At 47.2% G+C, this 15,924-nt stretch overlaps 2 protein-coding genes across 7 annotated transcripts in view; one reads left to right on the forward strand and one right to left on the reverse strand.

Annotated features, from left to right (window-relative positions):
• PHB2 (prohibitin 2) overlaps window positions 1–15,924 on the reverse strand; it is a 171,761-nt gene that overhangs the window by 24,727 nt on the left and 131,110 nt on the right. The gene's annotated exons all lie outside the window — the stretch shown is intronic.
• Window positions 1,385–14,193, forward strand: CD4 (CD4 molecule). Of its 5 annotated transcripts, XM_080576579.1 has the most exons (12): window positions 1,386–2,028; window positions 2,426–2,505; window positions 8,047–8,125; window positions 8,344–8,475; window positions 10,248–10,409; window positions 10,495–10,638; window positions 10,867–11,142; window positions 11,582–11,935; window positions 12,051–12,293; window positions 12,384–12,502; window positions 12,751–12,818; window positions 13,840–14,193. In XM_080576579.1, the coding sequence occupies exons 4-12, from the start codon at window positions 8,415–8,417 to the stop codon at window positions 13,853–13,855; spliced, it is 1,443 nt and encodes a 480-aa protein (XP_080432705.1). In that variant the 5' UTR covers window positions 1,386–2,028; window positions 2,426–2,505; window positions 8,047–8,125; window positions 8,344–8,414; the 3' UTR covers window positions 13,856–14,193. The 5 variants fall into 5 exon arrangements, with proteins under 5 accessions (XP_080432707.1, XP_080432705.1, XP_080432708.1 ...); XM_080576581.1 differs by lacking the exon at window positions 8,047–8,125 and having other exon boundaries at window positions 1,385–2,028; XM_080576578.1 differs by lacking the exon at window positions 1,386–2,028 and having other exon boundaries at window positions 2,081–2,505.

Genomic DNA, 15,924 nt, shown 5'->3' on the forward strand with positions numbered 1-15,924 from the left:
GTATATTTGGGTATCTGTTACCCATCAAAATACCCAGGCACGCTCCCAGCCCTCACTAACATGCAGGGAACTTGGCTTGTATGGAGACAATCTCTGGAGATTTCTTGCCTTTCCACTGGCATTAATAAATGGTCTGTCTCAACATCTGATTTCTGAGACCCCCTTTTCCTATTTTTGCACTTTCTTTGAGAGATTTCCTGTGCCTGCAGACAGGGACCTTCACCCAGCATAACCTGGAAGCCTTCTCTCTCCACTGAGGTCAACAAGGATCTGTTACTCACCAACCCCAGCCTGGAAAAAAATCCCTGCTAGTGCTGGGATTAGATCAAATGGAGACAGCACGGCGGGGGTGGGGGGTGTCTCTGCAAAGGAGAAAATGTGGAAAAATGAGAGTCACAGATCTGTCTGTGGGGAGCACTGTGTAGTGCTGGGTCTCTACACCCTGCTCAGCCGCTGGGTCCATGTGTGATGCTGGATAGGCCCCAGTTCCCCTGTGGGTGCAGTACAGCAACCGTCCCAGTGAGGTGAGAACCAGGCTAACACGGAATTTAAAAAAACATTTAAATATTTATGAGAAATATTACATTCAGAAGAAAGGCTGACTAATATTATTCATCCCTCCTGGATTCTGATGTTTAATTAATGCTTGCAAAGTGCTTTGAGATGCTTGGATGAAAGCGATACAAACATGCTGGCGCATGCTGTGACCCCCAGTCCCAGAGGCACCTGCAAGGCACACGAGGGCTGCTCACCGTACTGCTGTATCAGCTCTGAACTCTCCTTGCATGGAGAACGGGTCCGTGTGGGGCCAGGCCTGCAGATTTGTCACCTCACAACCACAGCCCCGCTTCTCCTTGCTACCCTGCAGCGAGTTCAAGTGTGCTTTGGAAGCCTGACCCCCTCAGGGTATGCTATTACTGGCTGGTATTTGCAGTGACATAAACCAGCCGCTTAAAAACAAGCTGGGGTTTCTGCATTACAGCATGCTGGAGAAACAAAATGCAAACCAGAATACGTGCGAGCTGCAGCAGCATCTCAATGCCCCAGCGTGCCCTGTCCAAGCCCTGAGATGCCACAGTCACAGCCTGACTTTGCTGAGCTCCATGTTTCCCAGGACAGCCTTGCTCTGGCGGATAGGCCCAGAAGGGACGCGTCTGGGCATCTGAGAGCATTCGGGAGATACTGAAGTGATGTGGCAGGGTCTCGCAGGAAAGCCATGTCTCAGAATGAGGCTCTCAGATGCTCTGGGCACTGGCCGGGCTGTCACCCACCCCATCCCAGCCAGCCCCATAGCTTCGATCTGGCCACTGGGAAGTTTCTGCCTCTCACAGGTGGGTCTGTCCCTATGATGGGGCAACTTCATATTTCTCCAAAGATACGACGAATGGACCAGCTGTTGCGCTTGAGGCCTGATCAGTGGTGTTCTCTTTACACCTGGTGTTACTTTATGAACCTCAGTGCTGCCCCTGCTCCTCCAAAGCCTTGGTTCTGTCTCTCAACCCCATCCTCTAGACAAAGGGGCAAGTGACGGCTTGGAGGAGAAGAGTGGGTGGCACAGAGATGAAATCTCAGCTGTGTCTGGGGCTCAGTGGGTTTCCGTCGTCTTGGCTGAGGCTGGGATTCGGAGAGATAGACACCAAATGTGGGTGGGAAACCACAAAAGCCCCCCTCCTCCACCCTACAGGGAAGGGAAACAGCTGAGATTCAGTAGTGGTATAGATTACTGGAGACAACAAAGTTAAAGAAAAAAAACTCACCCCAAATCTCAGCTGTACTCCAGGCAGGTGACCCAAACACACCCTCAAGGGGTCCCCCTTCTCTCTGCCCTAACTAACCCTGGCCATTTCTAAACCGCTAGGCCTGGTGGCCAAGCCCCAGCTGGGCTGGTGGCGCAGCTTTGTCATCGCTCTGACCGCCCATGGGACCGCCCATGGCCAGCTCCTCAGATGTGGTTCCTCTTAGCAGCAGTGCAAGAAGCAGGCTTGGAAACGGTGGTCAGCTTTCTTTTACAGGCCATTGGAGGCCCAGGTGAGGTCTGGATCTGCTCAGCTAACACATTAATTTGTAAGCTTTCTTTGACAGTAGAGCAGAACGGGTTTCTAACCGCTCGCTTTCCAGTCTCAGCCCTGTCATGGCCTCTCACCAGTTGCCATATGGCCAATAGGCTCTCTCTGTTTTACGTGCTCATTCTCCCCAGGCATCGCAGTGTATAGCCTTCCGTTATGGTCTGCATTTCTGTTCACACCCAGCAGCGACATCACATGCATTTGGAAAGTCACCATCCACCTAGAGAAGCTCACAGATGCCAGCAGAACCCGGGCCGGCGGCGAGACCTTGCTGATGCTCTGGCTGAAGAGGAGGAGACAAAGGCCAACATCTGTTGAGCAGCTTTCTGAACATCAGCCTCATTCTTCTCTTCTTTCAGTTGTAGCTGCGTCAGATCATTTACGGCAGGTGACAAGCACAAGGAGACAGAAACACACAGGCAGAGAGGGAGAAAAAGAGGTAAGGAAACTTTCTTTCTTTTTTTTTTTTTTTCTGAAAAGAGAAGTTGATCTATTTTCGTTTTTTTTTATGTTGTAACTAACTTTACTATTTCACACGAGTTGCTGTTTCGGCCAGGACGAGGAACGGATAGGTTTTGCCCCACTTAAAGTTCTGATGCAAAACCTTCTTGAACTTTTGACTTGATAATGCTTCTGTCTGTGCAGATCTCCAAGGCCTTTTATTTTTAACTAAGAAGTGTTATTCTGCCTGGATTTTTCCATTAAAGGGGGGGATTTTTTTTTTTTTTTTTAAAAAAAAAGGAGCTACAAAAAGATCAACCTGCCTTGGAGACTGGGGATCTCACAGATCTCTTACACACATGTATAGGGACAGTTCTGGGAAATGCCCTATAGAAGGGCTCGTCACTGATGACCACATATCCCCAAGGGCTGGAAATGCACTGGGGAGCAGCCCTCCACCACCAGCTGCCACTTGCTATCACCATCTCCATATGCCCTTCAGGAAGGTGAACTTTATTCTAAAAAATAAGAAATCGTGAAAAATAAAAGGATGCCAATATCTAGCTAACGAGGGAAGCCAGTTTAAGTGTGTACGTGCCAAGACGATGGAGGTCTGTTCTGATAATCTCATCTGCCTGGCTCACTGCGTAACACAGGCTGCAGATGCAGCCTAATCCACTAGCTCAGGGCTGGGTGAGCAGTATCTCGTGCAGAAAGAGGAGTCCTTTCAATTTAAGGACACCAGAAAAGCTTTACCCCTTCATGGGCTGCCGCACTTTTAAAAACTGGAGTTTCATTTCTGGGTAAATTTTTCATCTTTCGGATGGTGAATTCTGCTCAAGCTTTGTCAGCCGCCCCAAAATATTCCGCTGCATGGTACATTAAATTTGAGCTCAGGTTATTGCTTAATGTTCTCCACTATAAAATAAGCAGTCCTCTTAAGTCCCTTGCGCATGTTATCCTCAATTCAGTTCATAAACTTTTTTCTTTATCCTCCCCAGCGTTTCACAAACATGGCTGCCCAAACTGCCTGCGATGCAGCAGCACTTTTCTCACCTAAACAGAGCAAAATCACCATCCCGTTCCTGCTCACTGTTCTTAGACATGCCCTTTCTGCCACAGCCTCACACGGGGACTGTGTATTCATGGGAGAACAACATCTCCTAGCCACCCCAGATATAAGGGGGCACGTTTTTGCTCTGAAGGGGCTGGTATACGCAGCCTTGCTGCGCTGATGTTATCAATTTGTATATAGACCCTTTTGCAGTCTGGGCTGCACATCGAGTAGACTGCCTGTAGGATCTCTGTGTTGCTATTTCGGCAGCTGCATCAGTGATACCTGGACCACATGCTGTGTGTGCACATGGCATGGGAAGGCAACGGAGGGCCTGTCTTTGGAGGACATCTTTGTGCCGTTTGCTAGTCACGGCCTCCTTGAAAGTCACCCCTGGGCTTTAATTGCGAACTTCTGGATGAAAAACTGCGTGCAAAGCCAAAAGGAGGAGGGCTAGAAGGAAAGAAATGGCGCTAGGCAGAAGGGAAAAGCTCAGAAACTGCACGCTGAAATGTCTGTGATGCAGAGGGAGGTCTTGTTTTCCTCTCTGCTGGGCTGCAGAGATGGAGCCATTTCTGGCGGTCTCCATGTGGGTCCAGACACACAGCCAGATCATGAGGACTTTGTGGCCAAATGAAACTTGGATGGTTCCCACGTGGTGGCCTCGGCACCCTGCCCCATCCCAGCGCTGGGACCTCTCCCTTGGGGGCTGTAGGAGGGGAGGTAGCTGGCACTGCTCGGTTGCATCCTCCTGGGAGCAGCTATGAAGGGTCAATGCTTGTCTTACATGGCAGAGCACTTGAGCAGAAATCAAGGCAGGGTCACAGCTGGTCTCATCTATGCTGTGTGACAGCTGGGCTGGTTCATGCTCCAGGGCTTAGTGGGACCACGGATCCCATGCAATGACCTCCAATTCTGTCGTCTCTTTGCTTTCACTGGCTATTTTTGTTGCATTTGTTCTCTTACTCTCTGTACGGCTCACACATGCCTTAACGTTAATGAGCATTTTCAAGGGAATCACTGATTAGCAAAACAGCCAGATCAGCTTTGCTTTAGATGTTTAAATTGAGAAGAAGCGACACGATCCCCACTGAGCAGCTGCACCCCACAGCCCCAAATTCACGCCAAACTGAGGCACAGTCGTGAGAGGCAGCTGCACCCCTCAGCCCTTGCCTGGCAGCAGCCACAGGGGAAACGGGTTGTAGCTGCCGGGGCTGAGGTGTGGGAGCCGGGGTGCAGGCTCCTGCCCCTGCCCTGCTGTGGAGCTGCTGCTGCTGCAAGATCAAAAGCACAGCCACAAGCAAGAGCGAGGGGGGAAAACAAGGAAACCACAAGGCATGAAAGCAGCTCACAAACGTACCGAGGAGGAGATGGCCTACTCTGCAGGAGGAGTGGTTTCTGGTTTTTTTTTTTTTTTCTTTTTTTCTTTAATTTTGCTTTCCTACAGTGTCATGCTGGTGTCAGCCTGGGGGACAGCTCTCTGCAGCCACCACCCCATGAGGCTCTCTGGAGCAGATGTTCTTCAGGCCAGGCTTGGTCCTGCAGCCATCACTCCCTCCCTGAATCCACTTGCTGCCACGGCCCTCTTTTTTCCCCAGCCCCTGGGGAGGCAGGGATCATTAAAAGAAGTCAAGAAGGAAATTAAAGCAGTTTAGTAAGAGGGGGAAGTTAAAATGAAATGGAAATCAATGTTCACTTGGGAGGGAGCCCTGCTCCTCCTTTGCTAGACGTGCTAATAAATCAGGTGTGCCCAGGCTGTTTCTGGCACAGAGTCTGACTAGCATGAGATGGTTTGGGCTATTAAACTCACTTAACCTCCAAAATGAACTGGCTACGTGCCAGCTGCCTAATGGGAGTGGTCGCTGGCCCATCTCAACACTTAAATGGATCCTGGGATTCGCTTGGGAGGGGTAGAGTTGTCCTGGGCCAAAAACGCATCAGGAAATGTTCTAGCGATTTAACAGGGCTGGTGGGTATGTTCCAGCGCCTGGAGACGTTCCCTGACACCACTTAATTTACGACTACCACCACAAGATACAGCTGGGCTGCCTGTAAGGAGGCTGCAGGTCTGCTACGGGCATCGGCTAATGAGACCTGCTTGCTAAGTTGGCACAGCAGGCGTACTCGCTGAGGTCTGTGAACTCCTGAACACCACTGCCCACACTATGACATGGAGGGATACAGAAGGAGGTAGAAAGACAGAAAAAAAAAAAAAAAAGAGAAGTGGCGTGAATGAGAAGCAGAAGTAAACAGGGAGAGAGAAAGCGTATGAAAGAAACGCTGGCTGGAGGCAACCCATTTTCCCCACTGACTCATAAGATGTAGGTGGTCATCACCATGTTGTAGAGACCCGCCACAAACATATGGAGATTAGTGTGAACGGAAAAGGAATGGAGATATATATATGTGTAATCACAGGAAGAAACAGCAGAACAACGTGTGAAATATGCCTCAACCTGCATCTATCAAACTGTGCGAGGTCAGCAGTTCACTGGTACCATGGCACGTGCTTCAGTTGTGGGGTTTTGTTCAACAACCAGAGAGAAAGAAGGTGAAGAACAAACTGAAGCCATAAGATGACGGGAAAATGGAGATTCCCATACAACATAACATTATGATAATTTATGATACAACATAAAATGATGGCACGTGACTCAGCAATTTTGCTAATTTTTACCTGATCACCTCCAGGCTTTATATAAAGGTTAATGACAATGACTCAAAATATTTGAAATCCAGCACTGAGGCTGTTAATTTGTAGATATCGCTGCAGGGTGGGTGCTTACTTTTCCTACTGGTCTCACTGGGACAGGTGATGTGAATATTAGCAGCAAGGACTAGGTTTCCTCTATGTCTCAGTATGATATAGCTCATGCAAATATTCCCTGGGGATGGCTTTTTTTTTAGTTTAATTTTATTTTATTTTACTTTGTACGAGAAAAGCTGCAAATTTTCTCTGACTGTGCCTTTGCCCTCTGTTTCTCTTCTGATGGTGCACATGGCTGCTGTCTTGCTCTTGCACCTGTATTTTTTATGTGTTCATCTGTCTAGCTGTCCGATTGTCAGTCACCTGACCTCCATGTAAACGTAACGCTGATGTTTTCATCTTCTCTTTGATAGTTTAATGTGTTCTGGTCATTCAAATTAATTTCAATATTAAATTATCCTCTACTGAAATATATTATACTTAATATTGCACATAGTACACATAAATGTAGTATTAAAATACTATCTTTCCTTCTTTCTTTCTTTCTTTCTTTCTTTTTTCTTTCTTTCTTTTTCTTTCTCTCTTTCTTTTTTTCTTTCTTTCTTTCTTTCTTTTTTCTTTTTCTTTTTTTCTCTTTCTCTCTTTCTTTTTTTCTCTCTCCCTCTTTCTTTCTCTTTCTCTCTCTCTTTCTCTCTCTCTTTCTCTCTCTCTCTCTTTCTCTCTTTCTTTCTCTCTCTCTTTCTCTCTTTCTGTCTTTCTTTCTCTCTTTCTTTCCGGCATACTTTCTTCTTCCTCTCTTCTTCTGAGGAGGGAGAGTGAGAAAGTGTTTGTGGCAGAGTTTAGCTGCCCAGCAAGGTAAAACCACCACACTGCTACCAGCTATAGCTGAGTGACCTTCCCACCAGCTATTCTGCTGACTTCTCTGAAAACTGATGTGTGTTTGTTGTTGTTGTTGTTATGGATCTAGATTTCTCCTCACATCCCCACTACCTACCAGTCCTGCTTCTGATATCTGAATTTCTCCTTTGGTAGCAGCCAGAGTGTTCTCCCATACTCCATTAAAACGGGAGCTGGTTTGTTCAGACCGCTCCCCACTGGTTGTCCCCTGAGCTTTGTCAGCTTCTGTTCATTTGAGGACACAGAGTTTTTATGTTTCGGACGCTGTAGCTCACGTAATTTGCTCATCTATATTTGTTGGATTTTCCCCAGTCTTTGTTTAAAAGGTTCTTCCTTTTAATGTCAGCATACAGGTTCTGTTTTAGTTTAAATGAAGCCTCTCCTGCTTTAGATGGAGCCTGTGCTTTCTGTACAGCCGCCCAGTGCTCTCTGAGTCGCCCAGCTCCCGATAACCTCGTGCCCCCCTTCTGTACACCACTTTCTCTGTTAGACTCCGCAACTCTCGCACTCCGTCTGGCCCTACACCACCTTCTAGAAGCACTTGTAGCTTTGCACTTCCTGCCTTAGAAGTTAAGTTTGCCTGCGAAATCCCTTCTGACCTGCCTCTGCGCTGTCAGTGTTCACGCAGTACCTTCCAGCTCCCCTGCACAAACTTGATGTCCTTCAGCCTCTGCCTCACCTGACCTGGGGGTGGGACGCTTCTGTGCTGCCCCAGTCTCCCTGCGCTGTCGGCTTCTCCTTGGCCTCCAGAGGTGCCTTGGGCCTCTCTGTCTGTGTGACCACAGATGCCAGGAAGAAGTTGTTCCGGGACTTTCCACTTAAGGTTTTGTTACCATCAATGCAATTTCTTCTTTCTGACCTCATTCCTCCCTTTGCCTCAGACCTCTTGTTGAATAGCCCTGAGAATTCAAGCACGTCTTTCCAAGAACGCCAGACTTGGTGGTTATCACGATTTTTAAGGTAAGAAATAAGTAGACAAAAACAATTAAAAAAAATACAAATAAGAGCCTAAAGATGGCGTTAATCATGCAGTCATAAAATCACATACAAAGAGATAGATGGAAGGGGACCTCTGGATGTCTCCAGCCCAACCTCCTGCTTACATTTGGACTGACTCTAAAACTGTATCACAAGGCCTGAAAATTAACCACTATTAACAGATCATTTGGGTCTTCCAGGGTAGCATTCCTTGGCACCGGCAGCATCTCCAGCCCTTCAGCTTGCAGCAGGGAGGAGCATTCCCACGAGGATGGAGTTGTGTGGTACAGCAGCAAGCAGCGTGCGTGCTGTCTTCATGGTTCTGCAGCTGGGTGAGTCCCCAGCTGCTCTGGGAAAACACCCTGCTGATGCTTACGGACTTCCCACAAGCCTCACAGCATTTGGGGTATTTTTAGGCTCCTCACAATTTGCCATCGTAAGCAGGGAGGGGTGGTAGCAACCCAACGTGTAGCTGGGACAACGTTGACATAAAAGACAAGACCACCAGCTGGGGAAGATGTTGTGCCATTCAGAGCCAAGGTTCACAGCAGTTGTATAAATGTGAAGAAATGCTTGATAAGGAATTTGTCCTCTGGGCAGAGCCATTTCCTGAGCCAAAAACAGCCCAGGTCCCACATACTGAACACAGGGTGTAAGATACTGCCTGGGTAAAAAGTTGTGCATTTCTGATCACAGATTTGCAGATTTCTGATCACAGATTTGATGTTACCAGCTTGCTCAGTTTGACTGCTAGTATTATTACAATTGGTGAACTTTTCAGTGCTCTTTTCCCAGGAATGGAAGGTGACTGAACAAGGCCAAATCTGCATTTCTAAAATGCTCAGCTTTGATTCCTCTGGTAGCAGTGAAAAGTTTGAAACTCTTTTATGCACCCTAAAGCCAAAAGCATGGCAAAAGACACCAAGATACTCTTATTAATAAAGTTTATAATTTCTCCGTTTTAGACCAACTAATCATTTTCCATTACCCAATGCGTGGTTGTTGAAACACCTGCTATTGGCAGTGCTGCAAACTACCCACGTTCTTGGAGGAATGTGTAACTTGTGGAAACCTCTCACTTAAGCTCATGTAAACTTTTCATTTTACACTTCTGGGGTGCTCCAGTACTAGAACAACTGAGAGACTTGCAGCCCCATGCAGGTGAGGCAGTTCTGAGAGCTTATCAACAGTCAGGCAGGAGACCACAACCCCCTCATTTCCAGTCATAACTCTGGCAACCCCATCTCCTTCTGACAGTCTCCTGACGAATTTTCTTTCCAGTGAAAGAAAGGAATTGGTTCTTCCAAGAAATCATTCCTAACATTTCTTCAACCTTAGGCATCTTACTTCTTTTACTCTCACATATCCCTCAACGCTAGAACAGGAACCTGATGTTAAACAAGTCATTTTCTCTTTCCTTCTTTCCTCCTTTCCATCTTTTATTTCCTTCCTTCCTTCCTTCCTTCCTTCCTTCCTTCCTTCCTTCCTTCCTTCCTTCCTTCCTTCCTTCCTTCCTTCCTTCCTTCCTTCCTTCCTTCCTTCCTTCCTTCCTTCCTTCCTTCCTTCCTTCCTTCCTTCCTTCCTTCCTTCCTTCCTTCATTTTCCTGGGCTTCCAATCTTACTCCATGTAAAAATTGGAAGAAGGGGTGACCAACTTTGCCAGCGCTGCCTCATCTTGACTAGGGAGTGAAGGAGAGGTGGCACATGCAGCCCAGCTTTTGCTGCCAGCATGACAACGTAATCTTGTCCAGAGGGAAACAATTGTAAAAACATCAGTAAAACTGTTGATGTCTCAGAATTGTGAGTGTTGGTGAATCCACCATAACCACTGGCATCTTCCCTGTTTCTAACATATGTAAAACAGAATAGCAATTAGTCAGATAAAGACCTTGAAGTGGAGAGGAGGGAAGCTATGGAGTTGAAAAGGAAAGGGGTTGGTTAATGAGATAAAGAAAGGGAAAATTCAGAAACTGAGGATAATCTTCTCAGTATCTGGAAAAGGGAGGAGAGGAATCTGCATCTTCCTGGAGCAATGGGAAGTATTCACTGAACCATCCTTCAGAAATTTAATGTATGCTAATTTCTGGGGCATATTGACTTTCAGGTCTGACCCACATTATGGCTCATCAACAACAGATTGGGGTTGAGGGAAAGGAGGTGATCCTGAACTGTAAAAGGCATGAAAAAGATGTGATCTGGAAGTACAAGTATGACGCAGTATCTCCTGCTACTATTATACAGCTCTCAACGGGGAAGGTATTTAAAGGTAAGTCTTCCAATTCAAGACCCATTCTCCCCAGTAGGTGGCTAAGAAATCTCTTCCCTCCTAAACAAGCTTATTTTTCCAAAAGGCAGAACTCCAATGTCAGATCGATCTGAAATAAACCAGAACAGTAAACATCTGAAGGTGTCGAACTTGAGGATCTCTGATGCTGGCACCTACATCTGTGAATGTGGCTCTGACAGTAACAGCATCTCACTACATGTCGTTAAATGTGAGTGACTGGAGGGACGGTGAGGCGGGGGAGGAGACCACAAAGCCCTGAGAAACATCTCTGCTGGCATTCTTTATCCAGATGCACCATCTTCTGGTCTGGGCTATCAGAGCTCTTTTCCCCTCCACCACCACGTCACAAAGTCTCTATGCTCTCTTTGCTGTGACACCTTTCCTTCACCTGCATGACGAGGAGTTGATTTACTGCCTAGGCCTTTTCTCATTACAGTGACAATCTCTTCAAACGGGCACTTCCTGCCGGATGATGACCTCGAGCTGACTTTAATGCACAACTCACACAATCCTCAACCCCGTTTTAGCATCACATTGTTTAACAGTCACAACAGCATAGTGACACCAGACATCTTGCAAAACGAGGCCCCTCAAAAATACGTACTGAAGCTAAAGCAACTGAAGACTACGGACAGCGGGACCTGGATGTGTAACATGCATTCAGACTCTCCATCGATTAGTCAGAACATCTCCTTTAATGTGAAGGTATTAGGTAGGTGACAACAAAAACGCAACCTACGTGCAGGCTCTGGAAATGGTGCTCCCTCCAGTCCCTGAGCCGAGATACCATTTTCCAGCATCCCAAGCAATGGCATTCCAGGGTCCCTGGGCCTCCAGCACTGCAGCTGGAGGATTGCTCTGCTGCCTGAGCTCTGTCCCACGCTTCCTTCCATTTCCCTCTCCAGGCTTGCCCTAAAAGTTCTTCTTCTTCTTCTTGGGATCTGTCCTCAGCTCTGACAAGCTTGGGAGCTTTGGCTCTTTAAATCTACGTTCAGACACTAACTGCTTACCCTCCCTGAGATATCTCGTGGCTTTTCTCTGAGTCCTCTTTCATATGAGCACAGGGTGCATCTCTCCAGGCCAAGGGTGCACATGGGGAAGGACAGCCATGTCTTTCCTTGCCTCTGTATTCCTGTCTCTTCTGCATTCAGGATTTGAGAATACACACTTGGAAAGAATGTATGCAGCTGCTGACAGCACCGTGACCTTGTCATGGCATCTGAACTTCCAGAAGATAGGGTGGAAAAAATTTTTCACAGGACAACTGAATTGGACACAGAGTAAAGCAATCACTCTACTTGATTTCAACGCCACAGCAGATGGACAGCTGCGTGAAACTAAAAAAAGTAGCCAGGCTTTGTTTGAAATACCTGAAATGCAACGTGACAGTACCGTAAAAGTGAAACTCCCCAAAATCCAGTTGAGGCACTCTGGAGAGTACACGTGCCAGCTGCTGTACAACAGAAGATACATACAAAGCAAGACAGAGCTGGTGGTGATGCAAGGTGAGAGAAACAGAAGTGGATTAGGAGATGAGGAGCTGTAGAAACCCGGAAGCCACAAGAGTATGCATGGACCAATCTTCCCATCCTGTCACTCACCATTTTCTTATCTTTCCAGTGTCTGCTAACCCTCCTGGGCCACTCCCTAAAGGGGCTGAGATGACACTGCTCTGCCGGGTGTCCAGCCCCATCCCATCTAACGTCCACTTGCTCTGGGAACGTGTTAATGGGACTCAGACGGACACCAAGAAGTCAAAACAGAGTGAAACAGAGGTGGAGGTGAAGGTCACTGCTGCAGGGATGTGGAACTGTCACCTGATGGAAGACAATAACATGAAACTCAGCCTTAATTACACCGTGGGTATGGAAATTAGCATCATATCCCTGCCTCCACCCAAAAGCCATAAAGTTCCCTTTCTATCTGTCTCTGATGACTTTTCTCCCTCCACAGAAGAAGCTCCTGTTTGGATTAGCTATACAGTAATTGGAGTGATTATTGGAGCTGGTGTGTTGATGTTTGTCCTTGTATGCCTGGGCATAATGTTTGGTATGAGCTGGCAGCGGAGAAGGGTGAGTGCCCTGGTCCCTGTGAAGGAAAAAGAGAGGACAATCTCCCCAGACCATAGGAGGAATCTGATTTTCTCTCTGGAGATGGGGCAGAATAGATAAAGGGTCAATCCTTACACTGAAAGCAAATGGTTAGAGATGGCCAGTCTGCAGATAGTGGCAATGTCAGAAAGTACCTTAATACCACTTCAGTGGAAAACAATTTAAGCATGAAAACATCCAATCATTATTTATCCCTTCTCTCCTGGCAGCAACGGGCAAAAAGGATGGCACGAGCAAGACAGCACTTGCTGGAAAAGAAGACATGTCAATGTCAACAGTAAGTGAGGGCACCTGTAACGGGCAGACTGGTTTCAAGAGAGGGGAGATGGATAGTCAAGTGGGGAGCAATGGAGCATAAGCCTGCTTGGTGCCTACACTACAGCTGCATTTCAGTATTTTCAGCTCTTTCTCATGTTATGTTTATGAGTTATGAGCTACATTTAATGAATTTCCTGTTACATCCCAAACCCACGGTAGTATTGTGCTGGCAAGCTTTCAAGCAGAAGTTTCACTTGAATTACTTTGATGTTGAGACATGCTGGCCAAACCCAAGCAGGAGCTCTAGAATCCCAGTAGATCTGGGACATGGATATCAAGGTTGTAAATATCAAGGTGAAAGACACACAACCAAACACAAAAACGAAGAACGAAAACTAAAATTTAAAAATCCATTATGCCCATAATATGGCTCCAGTTCTGCTATCACAGTGCTGAACTACAGTCTGTGAAAATCACCAATAACCTCCTGGGAACAAGGAAAGAGAAGAGAAAAGCACAGGACACTGTGAGCCATTCCCTCTCCCAAATACATTGGGTGATACGAAATACATCACCATGTCCTAGCCCTTTTCATGGGGGCAAGGATTTCTCAGCAGAGGTTTGCCCTTTTGCAGGTCCTTAAACTTGTATGATATCAGGTCTCAGAAGCAGCTGTGGAGAAACATTGGCAGCTACCCTCCCACTGAAAGTGGAGAGAGAAGGACAGTATAAATAATTGGATGAACCAGCTCAAGAGATGGAAATATACAGAACTTGACTTCTGCTCGACTTTAACTGGTGACAGTGGAAAACTGTAATAGTTTCACCCATGTTTTTTTCCCTGTCACTGAGAATTCAGTGAGAATGAATAACTGACAAATACTACTTCATAGTTAGGATGTGTATGTGATGACAAGCTGGTTAGCATAACACGTGTGGAAGAATTCACCTCCCTACACTGGGCAAAGGCATGGGGGCTGGCTGGCTTCAAAGTATCGCCTCTACGACATTGGGACTAATGCAATGCTTTTCTCTTGCAGCCGGATGAATAAGTAGTACTGCAGGCTGACGAAGTCTCTGACTGTCCCGAAACACCTGCCAGCCCATAGTGCTCTGTGAATCCACCTCCCTTCCTCTTGTTTTGATATCATTCCTTATGCCTTCGTTACTCTCCCCATATAATGCCATGGGGGGAAGTCGTCTGATGAGGAGCCAATGCACAAGACAAGAAACCCTTAAGGGTTATGACTGAGCTCTATAAGGAGGGACACTGAATAGAAGGGTATATATACATATGCTTGTATTTTGCTCATGCACTTAATTTGTCCATCTTGTGGAACTGATTTTATATGCTTCTTTTATCCACCTGAGTTACAATAAATTACTTCAGGATTATTGAGGGGGGTTTCTGGTGTTGTTTATTTTTCCCAAGCTGGATGATGATGATGATGATGATTATTATTATTATTATTATTATTATTGTTGTTGTTGTTGATATTATTATTATTATTATTTGTCTGAGGGACAGTCTTCTGGCTCAAACCTGCATTTCTCCCTTTCCCTCCCCCGGATGTAGTATCTTGATTCTCAGTCTCCTGCTTCCCTGGCCACCTCCAAGTTTCCCTAACTCCCTGAAATCTATTTGACTTTCCTCAGCAACCTTGGCCTCACAGCACCGCCTAGCCTCATCCCCAGCTTGCAGCCTTTACCTTACCCACAACAAACCTGTGCACAAATGAAAACATCACAAACAACGGGGTAATTCAGGAAGGCAGTTCAGGACACCAACGACTTCTGGAAAATAGAGCTTTAGGAAGCTGTGAGTGCTGATCTAGGAAGTAAGTTTGGGAAAGAGGTGACAATTTCATGGAACAAAAGATACTTGGACTGCGTAAGCCGGCAGATGCTTTTGGGAAAGCCCTCCCTGAAATGTCTCTCTGTTGTCTCGAAGAAATGAGAAGAGGGAGTGGAAAGCCCAGGAAATTTACGATGGAAGCAGAAGAAAGAAAAATGCTGTTAAAACAGGTACACAGAAGTCTTGTGTTTGTAAAAGGTTATTCTCCTTTCTGCTAGAGATGGGTCATGGAGGCCTTACGGTCCTACAGCTGTCACGGACTGTACTCCAGGTTTGCTAATTTGCTCTGGGCTTGCTGGGGAGAGGCAGAAAGAGACACAATGCTGTCCCCACACACAACCCCCTGCAGGATTGCTGGTGCTAGAGGAGGGGGTTTCTCTGTTGCCGTCGTGTCAGCGTGGCACGGTTGAAAAAAGCGCAGGTGGCTACAACGGCAGAGACACCACCTGTGAGCTGGGGGAAGTCTACCAGTCACCCTCCCCGTCTGAAACCTGCCACAACCTCTGCTGCCCCTGGAGAGGGGACACAGCTGTGGCAGCAGGTGTGGGCCAGCCCCTGGGCAGCCACCACCAGTGCCCTGCCGGCTCCTCCACCGCTGTCTGCACGCGACACGGAGTGATGAAGGCGCACCGATGTCACTTCCCTTCCCATAGTTTGTGCATACAAAACTACGTTGATTTTAGAAAAGAATAACAGTTCAGTTGGAAGGGACCTACAGAGGTCATCGAGTCCAACTGCTTGACCTCATCAGGGCTAAAGAAAAGTTGAAGCATATTGTTAAGGGCATTATCCAAATGCCTCCTGAACGCCGGCAGGCATGGGGCAACCACCTCACTAGGAAGCCTGTTCCAGTGTCCAGTTTCGGAAAAACCTTAGTCCACACCCTGCACATGCTCTTCGTGCTCTTGCCCTGTCCCTGAACTGCCAGCTTGCCTCGGGTGCCAGCTGATGCCCATCAGCCTGCTCAACAAGACAGGATCGGGGCTTAAGGAGAGGTCAAATCTGAGAGCTGTAAGAAGGAAAATGAGCACAGTGTCAGCGGTGCTCGATGTAATGATCACGCCAAAGCGCTTGGAATATTCCCCTCAACCAAAACCAACAACCCCTGTTACCCAGACCCTTTTTCTTCTGTAACTGTCTCCCCTGCCTCCCCAAGCCCGTCCTGCCTCCCAGTTAATTTCTGCCCTTTGACTGCAGCGTGAGGCCGCAGTTTGGAGGATGCTGTCGGCCCTGACCTGCCGAGGCACTCCCCTGCCTCGTGCTCCCTGCG

Source organism: Anser brachyrhynchus (genome assembly GCF_964034855.1).
Source record: "Anser brachyrhynchus genome assembly, chromosome: 1".
Lineage (NCBI taxonomy): Eukaryota > Metazoa > Chordata > Aves > Anseriformes > Anatidae > Anser > Anser brachyrhynchus.